A 16,275-nucleotide genomic window follows, 5' to 3' on the forward strand; every position below is an offset into this window, starting at 1 on the left:
AATCTGGAAAATGTCTATATCCTCAAACCACTTCCTTCTGCCTCTGCTCCAGGTGGACACTCTGGAGGTGATACGGCATCCAGAAGAAACCACCAACATGAAGAGGCAGACCATGGCTTCGTATTTCCGGGTATGGAGTCTTTTTGAGCTCTGCTCTGCCTATTTCCAGAAAGGACTTACCAACCCTTCCCATAAAAGGCCCGGATATTATAGGATCATTGAAATAAGAGCAAAGCATAAGAGTCAGTTAAGAAAGGTGGGAGTGTGAGGAGAGAAAAATGTAGTGGGGAGCCTACCTCCAAGTATAAGGTTCTCTGATTCCAGAAAGATCAGATGAAATCCCACGTGTCTACCGGCGGGGGGCAGCACTCTTTGTCCCTAGCACATAACCCTCTCCATTGAATGTATTGATTCTGTTGGCATTTGAGCTGTTTCTTGGCCTTAAAGTTACTGGAACCGGCCACTTTTCCAGCATATTTACTGAAAAATAAAGTAGTTAATAATATTACAGAAGGTGGCTTATTAAGTTCAGATCCTGAGGGAATCTGTCTTAGTTTTGACTTTATTTTCCTAGATCGAATTGATCCATTGCAAAGCCCAATTATTTCCCATCTCTGCTGCCCCAATTCTTGATATTTCATTTAGTAAAATGACTCCTTGGAGTAAAAATGTTGTGCCTAGAAGGGCTCTATTAAATGCACATTATGTAGGTAAGATAAGATGCAGAACTTTGTACCAATTTGCACGTATTTGTTTATCTTCAAATTATAAAGCACTGGGGTTAGAAGCCCCTTAGAGATCATGTACCACCACTGGGAGCTAAGGTCTAGGCAGCTTTGTGGTAGAGATGTGATGAGTAATTCCAAAGATGGAATTACTGGTCTCAGGTTGTAAGGTGGGGTACCAATAGGAAGGGGATACCCAGGGATGAGAAGTCAAGTGGTCATGAGCTGGAGTTGCCAAGGTAGGCTGAAGGATGGGACCTTGGAGCCAGTACCATGGATGGAAAGCTGCATGGAAAGCTAGTAAGTTTAAGAAGGGTCCAGAGCCAAGAAGTCTGACCTAGCCAATTGTACTTCAGAAGTAGACTAAAATTGGGCTCAGAGACCTTTGAGTCCAGCAGTCCATCCATGCAGCAGTTCCTGCTACAGCTTCTCTAGCAGGTGGACATTCAGCTCCTGCCTCATCACTCTCATGGTTGGACATTTCTAACTGCCACCTATTTCTTATCTTGAGACCTATCCTGATCCTGTCTCCTTTGGTGGCTGTATCCTCCTAGTATCTTGGGTGTGTGTGTGTGTGTGTGTGTGTGTGTGTGTGTGTGTGTGTGTATCATGGGTTTTGAAGGCTCTGAACAACCCTGTGAAATCATCAAGATCTTAGAGTACCTGTCTTAAGAAAAGCCACCTCTGTCTTACGGGTTTTCAGAAATATACCCGTGACAACCAGTTTGGTGTCCTCAAAATACTGGGCCCCAAATGTTAATTTTGAGAAACAGAATACTTTGGCAAGTAGGTAACACCATTGTGGATCAGTAGGAGGTGTGATTATGGAATAATGGGACTGATCTCCTGTGTGGCCTGTAATTGCCCCTGAAGGTATATCCAAAAGAGAAGCTCCAAAAGTAGATGCCCCTGAGGATTAGCTGAGGCCATCCCCACACAAGCAGTGCTTGGCTTTTCCCTGTGCCCCCTTTCTGTGAGAGCCCCCTGCCAGCCACTCGGTGTGTATTAGTTGAGCTTCAAAATAATCTCCTTTTCTCCAGTTTTCTTTGCCCTCCTCTCACTTTCTTGTCTTTCTTTTGCTTCATTACCAGTGGTATCAGTAGGATTTGCTTAGACTTTCTGGTGGTTCTTAGGTTGAAGCAACTGACCCCTTTCCTAAAAGCTAGACATTTTAAATTACAGGTACAGTTTGGGGAGCATTGCCTTGGAATACCAAAGACTCTCGTTCTGGCGATGGAGTTAGAATAGCCCAAGCATGATTTTAGCTATGTCTCTGCCACATAGGGATATTGCTTGCACTAGGTGATGTTTAAAGAATGCTTTTGAGTCCACAGACAGCTAGAAGTACTCATCAGAACCTATATTATCACCCCCTATTGCTGGTGTCTTTTTCGGCCTCAAAAAGGTGTGTGAGTTGTTTGCAAGCCCATAAACGGCTCTAGAGGCCCCTGGTAGGCCTACGTTGTAATTATCCTTTATGTTTGTGGTAACCTTATTTCATGTGTATTTTTTCCCCTGGTAGTATTCTCTGATGGATCTGCTCTCTAAAATGGTGGTCGGACAGCCCCACTTTGTGCGCTGCATTAAACCCAATGATGACCGAGAGGCCCTGAAGTTCTCCCGAGAGAGTGTGCTGGCCCAGCTCCGCTCCACAGGGATCCTGGAGACAGTCAGCATCCGCAGGCAGGGGTATTCCCACCGCATCCTCTTTGAAGAGTTTGTGAAAAGGTCAGGCCAGCATCTCGGGATATACATTATGTTAAACATGGCCGTGCTGTGGCTATCCTTGTCCCCTGGGATTGCTGCTTCTGCCTGTTTGCCTCCTAACATATAATTGGCTAGTTACCAGCTGCCATTTACTTGTTTAACTGTTGCATTTTTATTGTGCTTCAACTGAATTGCAGTGGTCTGGAGGACAGAGTAAGCACCCTCTGATCACTTAAAAAAAATTAAAATGTCCATAGATATTTGTATGTTACATATATCCTTAGATTTTAAAACCTCCAGATACTGAATTGGTAGGATACAAGTATTCCTCCACAAGTGGGTCAAGATCCTAGTAGATGTGAATACACCCAGGCACCCAATCCTCTCGCATGCTAAAACAATGGCCTCATATAATAGGATAACTAACATTTACATAGCACCTAGAATGTCCTAGATATATAATCTCATTTGTTCCGTAGAACAACCCTGTAAGCTATGCTGTTATTATTCCCATATTATGGATGAAGAAATTGAGGCACAGAAATGTAAGTGACTTTCCCAAGGTCCCATGAGTAAATAGAACAGAAATCTGTAGAACAGAAATTTGAACCCATGCAATCTTTAGCGTCCACACGTTTAAACTCCTCAGTCCACTGGATTCAGGCAGTGTGTATTGAAATAAATTGCTTCGGAGCTTTTTAGACCCAGAAATTGACTTTACTTAGGAGTGAAAAACCTCTTCTTTTCTTTTTTTAATGCTTATTTATTTTTGAGAGAGAGAGAGCGCGCGCGCGTGCACACACACACACACACACACACACACACGCGCGCACGCACACACACAGGAGCGTGCGCAAGTGAGTGTGGGGGAGGGGCAGAGACAGAGGGAGGCACAGAATCTGAAACAGGCTCCAGGCACCAAGCTGTCAGAAGCTAACGTGGGGCTCGAACCCATGAGCAGTGAGATCATGACCTGAGCTGAAGTCAGACGCTTAACTGACTGAGCCTCCCAAGGTGCCCCAAACCTCTTCTTTTCTATACAATGGCCATGGGGATGCATTGTGTTTTATGGGATTATGGGTAGAATTTTTACAAAACTTTCTGTGAGAAAATAGAGGGCAACAATAACAAAAAGCCACCTGTGAGGTGCACTGCTAGCTGAGGACACCCAGAGAGGAAAGTTAAAACCCATTATAAAACCTGCACCCCGTCAGTCATCTGTAGTTTCTTTTTTCCTCCTTTCTGAAACTTATGCCCAAGGTCATTTTTCCAACTTTTTCTCTGGGAAGAATGGATCCTAATATGGTATCTTGCTTCTTTGAGTCTTCCAAATGCCACTGCATTTCCTGGAGAAGAAAAGGCAAAAAAAATTCCTTGCAATGAGAGGTTTTAAATTAAAAATAATGAAATGTTTTTTTAAAAAGAAGTGTCTTTGAACTTTTTCCTCTTAAATTTGGAGGTGGAACAAGAAAAAAAAAAGACTATTTTAGCACATGAATGTGACTAGTCAAGTATTTTTAGCCACTAACTGTGGAATACATAAAAATATTTAAGAAAACAGGTCAAATGCTAAACAGATTGGCACTTCTTTGTTCGTAATCAGAAAGCCATTAGGCAAGTACGAACAAGAATTTCAAAATGTCAGTAAATCTGAGGGTATCAAAGATTTCTGAGCCAGCAAGTTAATTGGTATTTTGATCCTTTTGAGCAATTTAACAACAAAATGGATGAGTTAGCAGTTTCTTCCTTGATGTTATTCAACAAATAGGTGCGCCTCTCATCTTCCTGCTCAGGAGTGCTGTTTTGTAAACTCTTAGCAGGAAATGCAGACAAAACAATCAAAGGCAGGGAACAGAGTCATTCAAGGTATATTGGGTGGAGATAAATAAAAGATAAAGACTTGTTTAATGTTACTCTTTACCGTTTTGTATTTTCTGGCATTTGGGACTGAATCTTGAAAGACTGTGTTTGGGGGATTATGTTGTCGGGTTCCAGAATGGGGAAAGACTTCCCCAGGTCACCCAAATCTGCCACTTGGCCAAACCTAAAATACTTCCTCACCCCATCATCCTTTTCTGGCAAAACTTGCAAGTGTCCTTCCTATTTTCCATTCATGGAGCCTTGGAGGAGAGAGGTCGTTCTAAACACCTTCTCATCAGTGGGGCCAGGTGGGTTGGAAGTATTTATTCTAGGATAGGTATGAGAGAAGTCACCTGGCAATGCTGGGCAGGTAGCTGAAGCCTTTTGAAGTCATACTATTGAGGGCCAGCACGGTAATGACTGTGAATGTTCATTGGCTTCATGGTCATTGGTCCCTGAAGCATGGTCCAGGAGAAAGTGTCTACTGGGGCAAACGTATAGGACAGCATGTGTTGGGATGTGTTCTGGCAAATGTCTGTAAGATAGGACTGCACATTCAATTCAAAGTCTCATCATTCATTTATTGAACTATTGCAACAAATAGTGCAATTTAGTAATGAGATCAGAGTTCTAATCTACTTGTGAATATAGTATTTGGCAAGTCACTTGACATTTCTGTAAAAGATATTTCCTTGTCTGCGTGAGAAGGCAGGAATACATAGAACCCACATCCTGAAGATTTTGAGAGATTGCATGCAGATTCCTTGGCTTTACTTGGCCTCTGAGTCTTCCAGAAATGCCTGCTTCCCACATTCAGGCTTACAGGAGGTGTTATGGAACCAGACTGGATCACTGGCGGAAAAACCAAGTGGCACTCGGAGATCTTGGTGGATCGGAGTTTTATTTTACACTGGCGGGCTCAGAGGAGATCCTTCTCCAGAGATCTGAGCCCTGAATGCAAGTGGGAGGGGTAGTTTATAACGTCATCTTGCGCATTCATGGTGGTTTTTGCGTGTGCAGCAAACAGAGCAGGAAGAACCCGGAAGAGGAGTCTCTAACTAGAGTTTATGTTAGTCCCATCAGCCATCTTATGGTGCACAACTTTCCTTATTTTCCCAACAGAGGGAGAACTGTATGTCCCAGGACTCAATTCATAATAGTTGTTAAATCAACGTCTGTTAAGCAGAATGACATTTACTCCCCTGACTCAGGACATCGCAGTTTTACACCCCATGATACAGGGAATTTCCACCTAAGAAAGATTACTTATCTTTCATGTGGAATTTTGTATGTTGCAATCCTAGGACTATTTGAGATCTCCCTAATGTACATAACACCTTCAATTTTCTTTAAGATCTTTCCTGTCAGTAGTTTACTATTTCTCATTATTCTCTTCCTGTGTTTTCCCTTTGTAATTAATATGAGGTCAATGAAGTATTGTAAACTTGTAGAATTTCCTGGCAGTGACAGAAAGAATATACAGTTACACAGAAGAATTTGAGTCTAAATGTATGGCTTAATGCAACTGATACTAGTTTTTCATAATCGTTGAGAGTGGGGGTGATCCTCTCAGCAGCTGCAGAAACACATATATATTATTTCCAACAAACTATGCTGTTATTGAAAGTATTTTTTATTTGGAACTTCCTTCAGAACTAAGCACACATTATTTTATTTGACTTCTGGGAACACCCAGTTTGACCACCTTTTGTATTAGACTTGGCCCTGAATTAATCTTAGCTATTTCTGAAAATTAACACATGTACATGACAAAAATTTACCAACTTTGAGGCCAGTTTTTAAGTGGAAGTTCAGATTTAGGTTCTAAAAATGAGTCCTTGAAATGTTTGTGACAAAAGAGCATTCTTAGGGATGTAACATCCCAAGGAGTTGGGTAATGAGTGATCTTTAAAAGGAACCACATTTATTAGGACCTTTATATTGGTTCTGATGTGACTTGTTTGTAAATGAGTTACCTGATTTTATAATTACTTTCCAAGTAGTAGCAGAATCACTAGCAGCTACCGAGAAGCCTTCTGAATGCCAAGGATTATGGACACAGTTGTCACTCCTGAACATTTATGAAGAATCAAGGATGCCCTCATGAAAAAATGTCTCCTAAAAGGTCATTTATGCACCTCCGCCTTTATGTATATATCCACATCTCTAATAGAATGCCTGGCACAGAGTAGGTACTCAAAAAATGTGGAACAAATTATTCTAAACCTCCATCCCCTCAGCGAAGGTGCTTTATTGTTACCACTATTATTTACATATACTCTAAAGGAAATGACATACAAAACTCCTCACTGAAGGCATCTCCAGAGTTGGCAAATTGACTTTTTTTGGATTCTAGATCTGGATCCTTTGAGATCCAGATATTTTTGTCAGTAGAGGGTCCGGAGTGACTCTAGACATCCAGACGCTTTTAAATTTGACCTTGAGTCGGGGCGCCTGGGTGGCGCAGTCGGTTAAGTGTCCAACTTCAGCCAGGTCACGATCTCGCGCTCCGTGAGTTCGAGCCCCGCGTCAGGCTCTGGGCTGATGGCTCAGAGCCTGGAGCCTGCTTCTAATTCTGTGTCTCCCTCTCTCTCTGCCCCTCCCCCGTTCATGCTCTGTCTCTCTCTGTCCCAAAAATAAATAAATGTTGAAAAAAAAAAATTTGACCTTGATTTTCAAGTCTTTCATATTTGGACTTCAGCCTTTGACTTTGTACTCCTTTTGGCTCTTTCCCGAGTAGTTCCTGGATGAATCCAAGTGGTGGATATACATGTCCCATTAGCCACTCACCTACAGGGCTTCTTAGATCCTGGCCATGAACATATCCTCCCTGTTATCAAGAGAAGATGTACAATGAGGACCTACCTACATGGCAAGTTCTGTACAAGGTGCTGAGAACACAGAGAAGGCGCATTCTTGTCTTTAGCATCATTGGGTTAATAGAAAACATGTACTGGATGGATTACAAAAGAACATGTGACACAGGACATCCTAAATATATATTTTCTCCTTTTGACTACTTCCTGCCATACTTTTCAGAATGCGAATGGTAGTCTCTCAGCTGAATTTTTGCCTAGCCTCCAAATGTGTCTTCCCAACCCCAGCCTGTTTATTGGACATAATTCCTTACACTGCCACTAGTTATGTTGCTAAAAATATAAAGATAATCATGTCATTCTTGTGAATAAAACTGGTCTGCTCCTCATTGCCTGCAGAATAGAACCCAAAGCTTTCAGCTCAGCAGGCAAGACTTCTTATAATACACCAATCAACTATTCTCATTTTTTCCCCCACCATTCTCTCTTACACACCCTAGACTACCATCAGTCTAACCTTGGACCCTCCAGGCCCATACATAATGCTGGCCTTTACACCTCCTATTTTCTCTGGTGGAAAGTCTTTACCTGGTCACCTCCTCCCCACCTTTTAATCTCTAGCCCAGTCACCTTCCCTCTGAAGCTTCCTTGTATTAAGATGCCAATAACCTCCTCAGTACTGCCAAATCACAACAATAAAAAAAATATCTCCAGATATTGCCACATCTGCCCTGGGAGCAAAACTGCCCAAATTGAAAACTACTGACAAAAATTTGTTTGTTTCTCGCAAAAAGAGATTAAGATGTAAGCTATTTTTAATCTTAGCTTCCGTGTTCAGTGATGTCACCAGGGTCCTGAACGCCTTCTGACCTCCTTTCATTCCTTTTTACCATCTTTACTGTGTGGGTTGGCATATAGTTTCACGGGGCTGCTGTCTCTCTAGACATCATGTCTTCATTCAGAGGAAGAAAGGGACAAGATGAATGACTAAGCCAGCCACATTTGCTCGACTTTTATTAGGAAAGAAAACGTTTTCCCAGGAGCCATTTCACAAACTTCTCATTAGCCTGAACAGACTTGTGTGATCATTCTTCACAACAGAGAGAGGCTTAGAAAGTAGGGAACAGGACTGGGGCTAGGAAGATTGTAACCCAAAGGAAAACTAGTGTTCTTTCAGCCAGGAAGAAGTGGGAATGGAATGAGAGAGACATTAATTATGCTTGTCACAGAAAAGAAATCTAATGTTTACTAATTGAAGGAGGGAGTGACTGAATGACTAAGGGGCTGAGTTGAATTTGGATACTTTTAGTTCCCCACAACCCACCCATTCCTCATTTGCTACCCAGCTTCTTCCTCAAGATTGTAGTTTAAGGATTAGCAAGTACAGAAGTACCTGATTAGAAACAGGCAAGACACGGAGAACCCTTTAATTCCATTGCCATGGAAAGGTGTGTTTGCAGTTTTAAGCCTGCAACAAATGTTAGCTCTTGCAAAATGAACTGAGTATCATCATTTATCACATGAGCTAATTCAGTTTCAGGAAACAACCCATGAGGACATAGAATCCCAGTGGGCAATGGCCATGCTGTGGGAACAGTGCAGGAAGAAATGGCAAAGGAAAATAACAAGAAAGATGTTTGAAGGGAGACAGTGTCGATGCAGTTGAGAAGGGCTGCCGCTCTGGACCTTTGGATTGGCTGCCCAGCCTACTCGATGAAAATCAGTGGCTGAATTAAAACTGTGTCCCTGCTGGGAGGTTCCTTAAAACAAATTTAGTGGGACTATGTTATGTTAATGATAATGATGAAGCAGAAAAAACAAGAATGTAGAAAATAATGAATGAGGAGAGAAAGTGGAAGAGGAGAGGAGAATGTGAGGAGATGGGGCACGGAGATGGAATGTCCAGCCCCAGCTGCGGCCCTGGCTCCTCAGCCCAGGCACATTGCCTTCACAGCTTTGGCATCCCCCTAACATGGTGCCCTAGGACACCTCTGCCCAGTCCATCAGCCGACCCACAGTTGAACTCTTACCCATCCCTGTTCTAACGTGCTCTGTTTGATTCATAGTAAATATCTGCCCACCCCTGAGCACCATGGTTTAGGGGTGACTCGGAGGAAAGATTGCTAGCTGTTTTTTCATATACGTTTGGGTCAGGGAAGAGAAAACTATATTTTTGTCAAAGAAAGGGAAGGAGGACAGGAGAGAGAGGTATTTATTGACCACCTGCTGATGATAGGCTTCGTGCTAGTGCTTTACAAACATCATCTCACTTAACACTGGTAATAGCCCCCCAAATACATGAAATTATTTGTTTTACAAATGAGGAAATTGGCTCAAAATCACACAGGTAGTGTGTTGTAAAGTCAGGCTATGAAAAAAGAGTCTACCTGATTCCAAAGTCTGTCTTCAAAATATGTAAATGAGACAGTTGAACACCACCCAAGTAATCACTATGAAATCAGTCTGTAGAATTAAAAAAAAAAATTAATAATTTTACCAGTTGTAAAATAGAATAATCAGTTTAGACTTTAACTTTCTGGGGCACTCAGTTAAGCACCTGACTCTTGGTTTGGGCTCAGGGTCATGATCTCACAGTTTGTGAGTCCAAGCCCCACATCAGGCTCTGCACTGACAGTGCGGATCCCACTTGGGATTCTCTCTCCCTCTCTTTATGGCCCTCTCATGCTCTCTCTCTCTCTCAAAAATAAATAAACTTTAATAAATAAAAAGGGTAAGTTTTTAAAAAATAAAGTTTAACTTTCTGTTACAAATTAATTTGTGAATAAACTCAGCCTTAATCTTCAATTCCCAGTGTCTTTTTTTTTTTTTTCTTTAGGAGGCCTCCTATTTAAAGCTTATGAGGAGGCAGCAACAGCATCAGCAACATTTATCAAGCACCTATTTTTTAAATATATATTTATTTTGAGAGAGAGCATGTGCACGAATGTGGGAGGGGCAAAGAGAGAGGGGGAGAGATAATCCTAAGCAGGCTTGGCACTCAATGCAGAGCCTGATGTGGGGCTCAATCCCACAGCGGTGAGATCATGACATGAGCTGAAATCAAGAGTCAGTTGACTGACTGAGCTACCCAGGCACCCTGTTAAGCACCTACTGTGTGTGCTGAGTGCTATAGTAATACTGAATTAGAAGGAATTTACAATCTCAGGACTTCCACAATCTAATAGCACAGATCAACATGACTTGTCATCCCACAGCCCAAATTTAGGAGTCTTCCTAAGGATGTAATGGATATAATGGCTTTTTTTTTTTTTTTTTTTTTTGTAGCAGATGGTGGCCAGCTGTTCTGTCTTTACTGAAGGCCATACATGAAGGAAAAAAATTAAAATAAAGGAACTTATGGTAAATATAAGAAAGAACTTAAAAAACTAAATCTGGATTTTCATACACACTAAAGGGAAATGGGCAATTGGGGGTAATTATCAAATTATCCAAGCCAGAATAGCTCAGTTCCCTCCATTATCAACCTAAGAGAAAATTATTTATATGGGTTGAATTGTTCAGATAATTGTCCTGTATTTTGGATATCTGAGTAGACAGTCTGGGTGGTCACTGATGTTGATTGAGGATCCCTCAAGGAATATTTTTAAATAGGAAAAGGGTTGATACTTTTTGCTGTCTGATTGGGAACGAATCTACTTAGATGGAAGTGATAGTAGTCAAATTTGTAGATACAGAATTCTTTGACGAGGATATACGTACATTGTAATTAAACCATAATAATTTTTACTTATGTTTGAAATTAACTTTTAATTGCAAAAATAATGTGTGAATAACTTTTCCTCTTAAATTTTTAAAAGTTACATATGAGACTAAAGTCTTTCTCTCTGCATCTTGAATTTTCAGTATCCTGCATGCACCATGGCCCCTCTCTAGGGAGTTACCGTCATTCTTTTGGTAGTGTTATCCTTTCAGAATACATACATACATGCATACACAACACAGAGGGGGAAGAAAGAGAGATCAAGAAAGGGGCAAAAAACCCCACGTTTTTAGCTTAACTTGAATCACTTATTTCATACTATTTGGCACCTTCCTTTTCTGTTTAACAATATGTATTAGAGATAAGTCTATGTTGTTTCATAGCTCCAGTGCATTCCTTTTTAATTCCATCATTAAAATTGGTAATATTCATTTAGCCATTCTTCTACTGGTGGATATTGACATTGTGTCCAATTGCTTGCCAGCAGTGCTCAAACAATCCTATATATTTAACCTGTAGGAGAATTTCTTTAGGGTAGATTTTGAGCAATTAATTGACCTTTCCAAGGGATAGTGATGTGCTCCACAAAGCCATTTCGTCCTAACGAAGAGAAAAGATGAGAAGAAACATGAGAGCCAGTTTCTTTCCTCAGATAGATTGTGTCGCTGGAGGCAAGTCACTTCACTTCCCTGGGATTCTGTTTCTCTAACAAGTCAGTGGTTCTTCAACTTTGCCATGCATGAGAATCTCCTGAGGCCTTGTTAAAACACAGCTTGCTAAGTTTTTGATTAGTAGGGGGCTGTGTGTGCAAGTTTCCAGGTGATGCTGATACTCCTGGTCAGGAGACGACTCTGAGAGCCAGTCACTGTTCAGGTATGTTGAGGAGAACATCCTGTGAAAGAGATGGTAGTGGAAATTCCAAGAGCCCCAAACAGACTACCTAGAGAAATTTTATTGTTCCAGTTTGTCCACATATGATGATAACCCATGATTCGCCACAGTAATAGTATTGTACTGATGCTACACATCAGTTTTTAAATCACAGAGTCAATTCTTTAGGCCAAGAGACAAGTCAACATTGCATCTTTGCTGTGGGCCTTCCAGTTCAAGTACATAGCTAAAACTAGAATTTCTTTGGCAATATTCTTGACCTTGTCAATCCACTTCCCATTGAACAGTTCCGGGGTCTAGGAATTAACTCTTTGACTCCTGAGGTAACGTATTTTGTGTTTTTAGATGTCTGATCACAACCTTGTCCTTACTAACCTTGACCAAATACATCTTTCAGAAGCTTCTATGCATCCGTCCCAGTTCTACACTCTGGGCTTTAAAAAACAAATCAGCTCCTTTTCTAATTGATAACAGTGTTCCCCCGAGTCAGCAGTTCTCAAATCCTACAGTGCATCAAAATAGCCACAGGACCTTATTAAAATTTAGATTCCTGAGCCCTAGCTGTAGAGATTCTGATTCTGTGTCCAGAGTATGGCCTGGGAATAAACATCTTTTATGAAATCTCCAAGTAGATCTGCTGCCCGTAGTCTGACATTGTTTAAGAGACTAACGGGGTTCAGGACATGCTACCACAAAATCTGACGTCTTGGCATATTAATATTACAAGCTGAAGGAACTTGAGAAATGGCATGAGCAGGAAGGATTTTTTTGCCCTTTCTCTGAAGCAGGTCATATAACTGTCATGTGAGAGGTGCCTTCCCTTTACCAAGAGGAAACAAGCATCCTTATCTCTGAAAACAGAGGACACAGAGAGGGATCTCTATGACCCCAGTTTCCCACACTTTGCTCATACTCTTTGTCTTACCTCTTTCCATGACTCTTCAAGCTTCATCAAATCTAGCATAAAAACACTCATATTTGATTTCTTTAGGTATTCTTTCCTTATGAAGACTCCTGTGTCATGTAAACCTTCTATTAAATAAATGTGTGTGCTTTTTCTTGCTAATGTGCATTTCGTCTAATTTTTAGATCTAGCCAGAGACTCAAGTTTCTAGGAAAACTTTTTTCCTTTCTTATAAGACCGAGTTAAGTCTTTTTGTCTAAGCTCAATGCTTCAACAGTTCCTCATATGACATGGCTTGAGTTCCCTCACTATCCTGCTTACTAAGGGCTATCTGCCAAAATACACTACAAAATATACCCATTAACACCCACCCCCATCCTGACTTACTATAGCATTCATCCCTACCCAAACTGATGTTCTTTATATACTTGTTTAGTATTTGCCTCCCCAACTAGAATATAAGCTTCATGAGGGCAGGGAAATTGTCTATCTTGCTCACTCATAATATTCCAGCACTTCTATCAGTACCTGGCAATCAGTTGATCCTAAATAAAGTTTTATTTAATGAACAAATGAGTAGAATGGGAAAGAAAAGCCGTTTCAATTCAGAAAGTGAAACTATAGAGAATGAATGACCCATCCCAAGGGAAAGTATTTGCTTAAGGTTTTTAGAAAAAAGGAGAATAAAAATGTTTGTATAATTAACCTTTTTTTTTAAAAAAAAAAAATCTCATTATGGACTTAAAGCCCTGGAAAATATTCTTTTAGTAGTACAGATGTTTTGCATGCCTTTGGGTACATAACTCAAACCGGAAGGATGAGTCAAAGCAGGCAGGGCTCATTATGGTTTGGGATTTCAAAAGCATCTTTAAAAGAAGCAGATCCTTTCCAAACATGTAAAAATGCAGAAGCAGAATGACCAAGATGAGAAGTGCAAATTTTAAATGTCAGGTGTAACAAAAAATGTAAGCAATCTCCAATGCTTATATTATTTTTATCTAACATGGATAACTCTTGGCTGGCTTGTTCGTGCTCTCCCCTCCCCTTCCAGGAGCATAGGTAATCATTAGAAAACAGAGAAATATGATTCATTGCATATACTGTTCATTGTCAGAGGACTTAAGTGAAAACAAAAGGGAAAGTTAAGCATCATTAATAATTAAGGAAATGCACATTAAAGCCACAATTAAATATCACTTGATACCTAGTTTGGCAATAATCAGTAAATCTGATAATTCCTTGGATTGACATGGTTAAAGAGTAGCAAGACTCTTAGGCTCTACTGGTAAGGTAATATATGTGTGATCACTTTGGAAACAGTTTGACATTTTTAGTAAACTCCAACATGAACATATTACACTAACCAATGGTTATACTCCTAGAGTTATTAAGTAGAAAAGTGACAGTATTTCAGAGCCTACTAGACCTTTTAGGATTGCTGAGAAGCACTGAGTCTACCTAAGTGTGGTGACTTCCTGCCTCAACCTGCCCACGTGTTCTCTTTTGGGTCAAATGTCTACAGCCCAGAGTGTTTAAAGAATTTATTCATATGATATGAGGGAATCAGGCAGATATGATCATCAGTTCAAAGGAAAAGTCAAAACAGTGCAGGCTTATATGAAGTAAAAGAATGTTGAGGTGAATTGCAAATGGAGGCAAAACTGGATTTTCCACAGTGGCAAGTCAATTGAAATCATCAGCAGACTGGACAGAATTTATGTATCTATCAATTACCTATAATTTAGACAGAGTTGCAAACTGCCTCAAAGAGGATGAACAGGGCTAGAATCCAGTAACCCAGAAGGGTATGCTAAGGATGGTGTGCATAGTTTCCCGCTGATATATCAATGCCTTACTGCTACACTACTCCAAATAGAATATTGTTTGGATCCCTCACACTTGTGTCAAGGAGCACCTGACAGCTGGTGTTCAGATGTAGGAAATCAACACTTCTCCGGGGTCAAAAGCCCAGTATTCCAGATTGCTGCAGACACAAGTTCCAATGAGCTGCAAAGTTCTGGAGTATCAAAGGTCCCTCCCTGTTACAGAGTCAAAGATACTACCACTGTATACAGTAAGAGCTAAGAGTAGATGTGGGTTAGAGGAATGTGAAGGAGCCTGAATTTGGAGTTAGAAGACATGGGTAAGCCTCAGGCCTCCACTTACTAATCTGTGACCTCGAGCCAATTCCTCCTATCTGGATTTCTCTTTCAAACAGGAATTTTTAAAACAGTTTAACAATTAAATTAAAATTAAAATTAAATTAAATTTAAATTTAAAACAATTTAAACAATTTAAAAACAAGAATTTTTATTTATGACTTTAAGTCCCCTTCAGGATCTAAATGTTTATTCAAGTAGCAAGCCAGGCCCTTCCACAGATGGCCCTGTGGGAATGCCCACTCATGGAGGGTTTTGACGGAGGGCTGGGCAGATCTGTTTGTGAACATGAGGAATAGCTGGATTGGGGTGTCCTAGGTCCCTAGTGTGCAGTACAGAAGCCTCAGCATCTGTCGGAAACTTGGAACGTTCAGCAATGAAAGGAGAAGAAATGATAGGAAAGGAAGTTACTAAAAAACAACCTGCAACAATTTAGGAAATGTATCACCAAGGTTGGCTCTGACTCTACTCAGTGTGCCTAACCACAGCAAAGGGGAACTGGAACTGTATTAGTCGGGGTTCTCCATAGAAACAGAATCAATAAGAGTGTGTGTGTGAGTGTGTGTGTGTGTGTGTGTGTGTGTGTGTGTGTACTGAGAGAGATTTGTTTTAAGGAATTGGCTCATGTAATTGTGGGGGCTGGCAAGTCAGAAATCCGCAGGGCAGGCTAGCAGTCTAGAAATTCCAGTGGGAACTGATGTTGTGGTCTTGTGCCCAAAGGCAGTCTGGAGATGGTATTTCTTCCACCCCAGGGAGCATAGTCTTTCCTTGTAAGGCTTTCAATTGATTAGATGAGGTACAACCACATTATGGAGGATGGTCTGCTTTACTCAAATATTAACAATATTAATTTTTATGACTTACAAACATAGCATCTTTCTCCATTTATTTAGGTTGTCTTTAATTTTTCTTAGCCAATATTTTGTAGTTTTCAGTGTACAGGTCTTGTACATTTATTCTTAGGTTTATCCCTATTATTTCACATTTTTAATGCTATTGTAAATGATATTTTTAAAATTTCAATTTCTAATTGTATATAGAAATACAATAATTTTTGTATATTGATTTTTATCTTGCAAGTCTGCTAAACTCGCTTATTCTGATAAGGCTTTTTTGTAGATACCATTGGATTTTCTACATAGACAATTATGTCATCTTCTTTTTTTTTTTTTTTTTTTTTTATGAAATTTATTGTCAAATTGGTTCCCATACAACACCCAGTGCTCATCCCAAAAGGTGCCCTCCTCAATACCCATCACCCACCCTCTCCTCCCTCCCACCCCCCATCAACCCTCAGTTTGCTCTCAGTTCTCAACAGTCTCTTATGCTTTGGCTCTCTCCCACTCTAACCTGTTTTTTTTTTTTTTTCCCTTCCCCTCCCCCATGGGTTCCTGTTAAGTTTCTCAGGATCCACATAGGAGTGAAACCATATGGTATCTGTCTTTCTCTGTATGGCTTATTTCACTTAGCATCACACTCTCCAGTTCCATCC

The 16,275-nt window shown here is 40.6% G+C and overlaps 1 protein-coding gene across 1 annotated transcript in view; it reads left to right on the forward strand.

The window, feature by feature from the left end:
* The window catches only part of MYO3B (myosin IIIB), a 434,070-nt gene that overhangs the window by 264,031 nt on the left and 153,764 nt on the right, over positions 1-16,275 (forward strand). The window contains exons 24-25 of the mRNA XM_040475346.1: positions 53-130; positions 2,248-2,453. Coding sequence (XP_040331280.1) covers positions 53-130; positions 2,248-2,453 — 284 coding nt within the window. The remainder of the gene's footprint in view (positions 1-52; positions 131-2,247; positions 2,454-16,275) is intronic.

This window comes from Herpailurus yagouaroundi, unplaced genomic scaffold, assembly GCF_014898765.1.
Source record: "Herpailurus yagouaroundi ecotype Mexico unplaced genomic scaffold, PumYag 140, whole genome shotgun sequence".
NCBI classification, from domain to species: domain Eukaryota; kingdom Metazoa; phylum Chordata; class Mammalia; order Carnivora; family Felidae; genus Herpailurus; species Herpailurus yagouaroundi.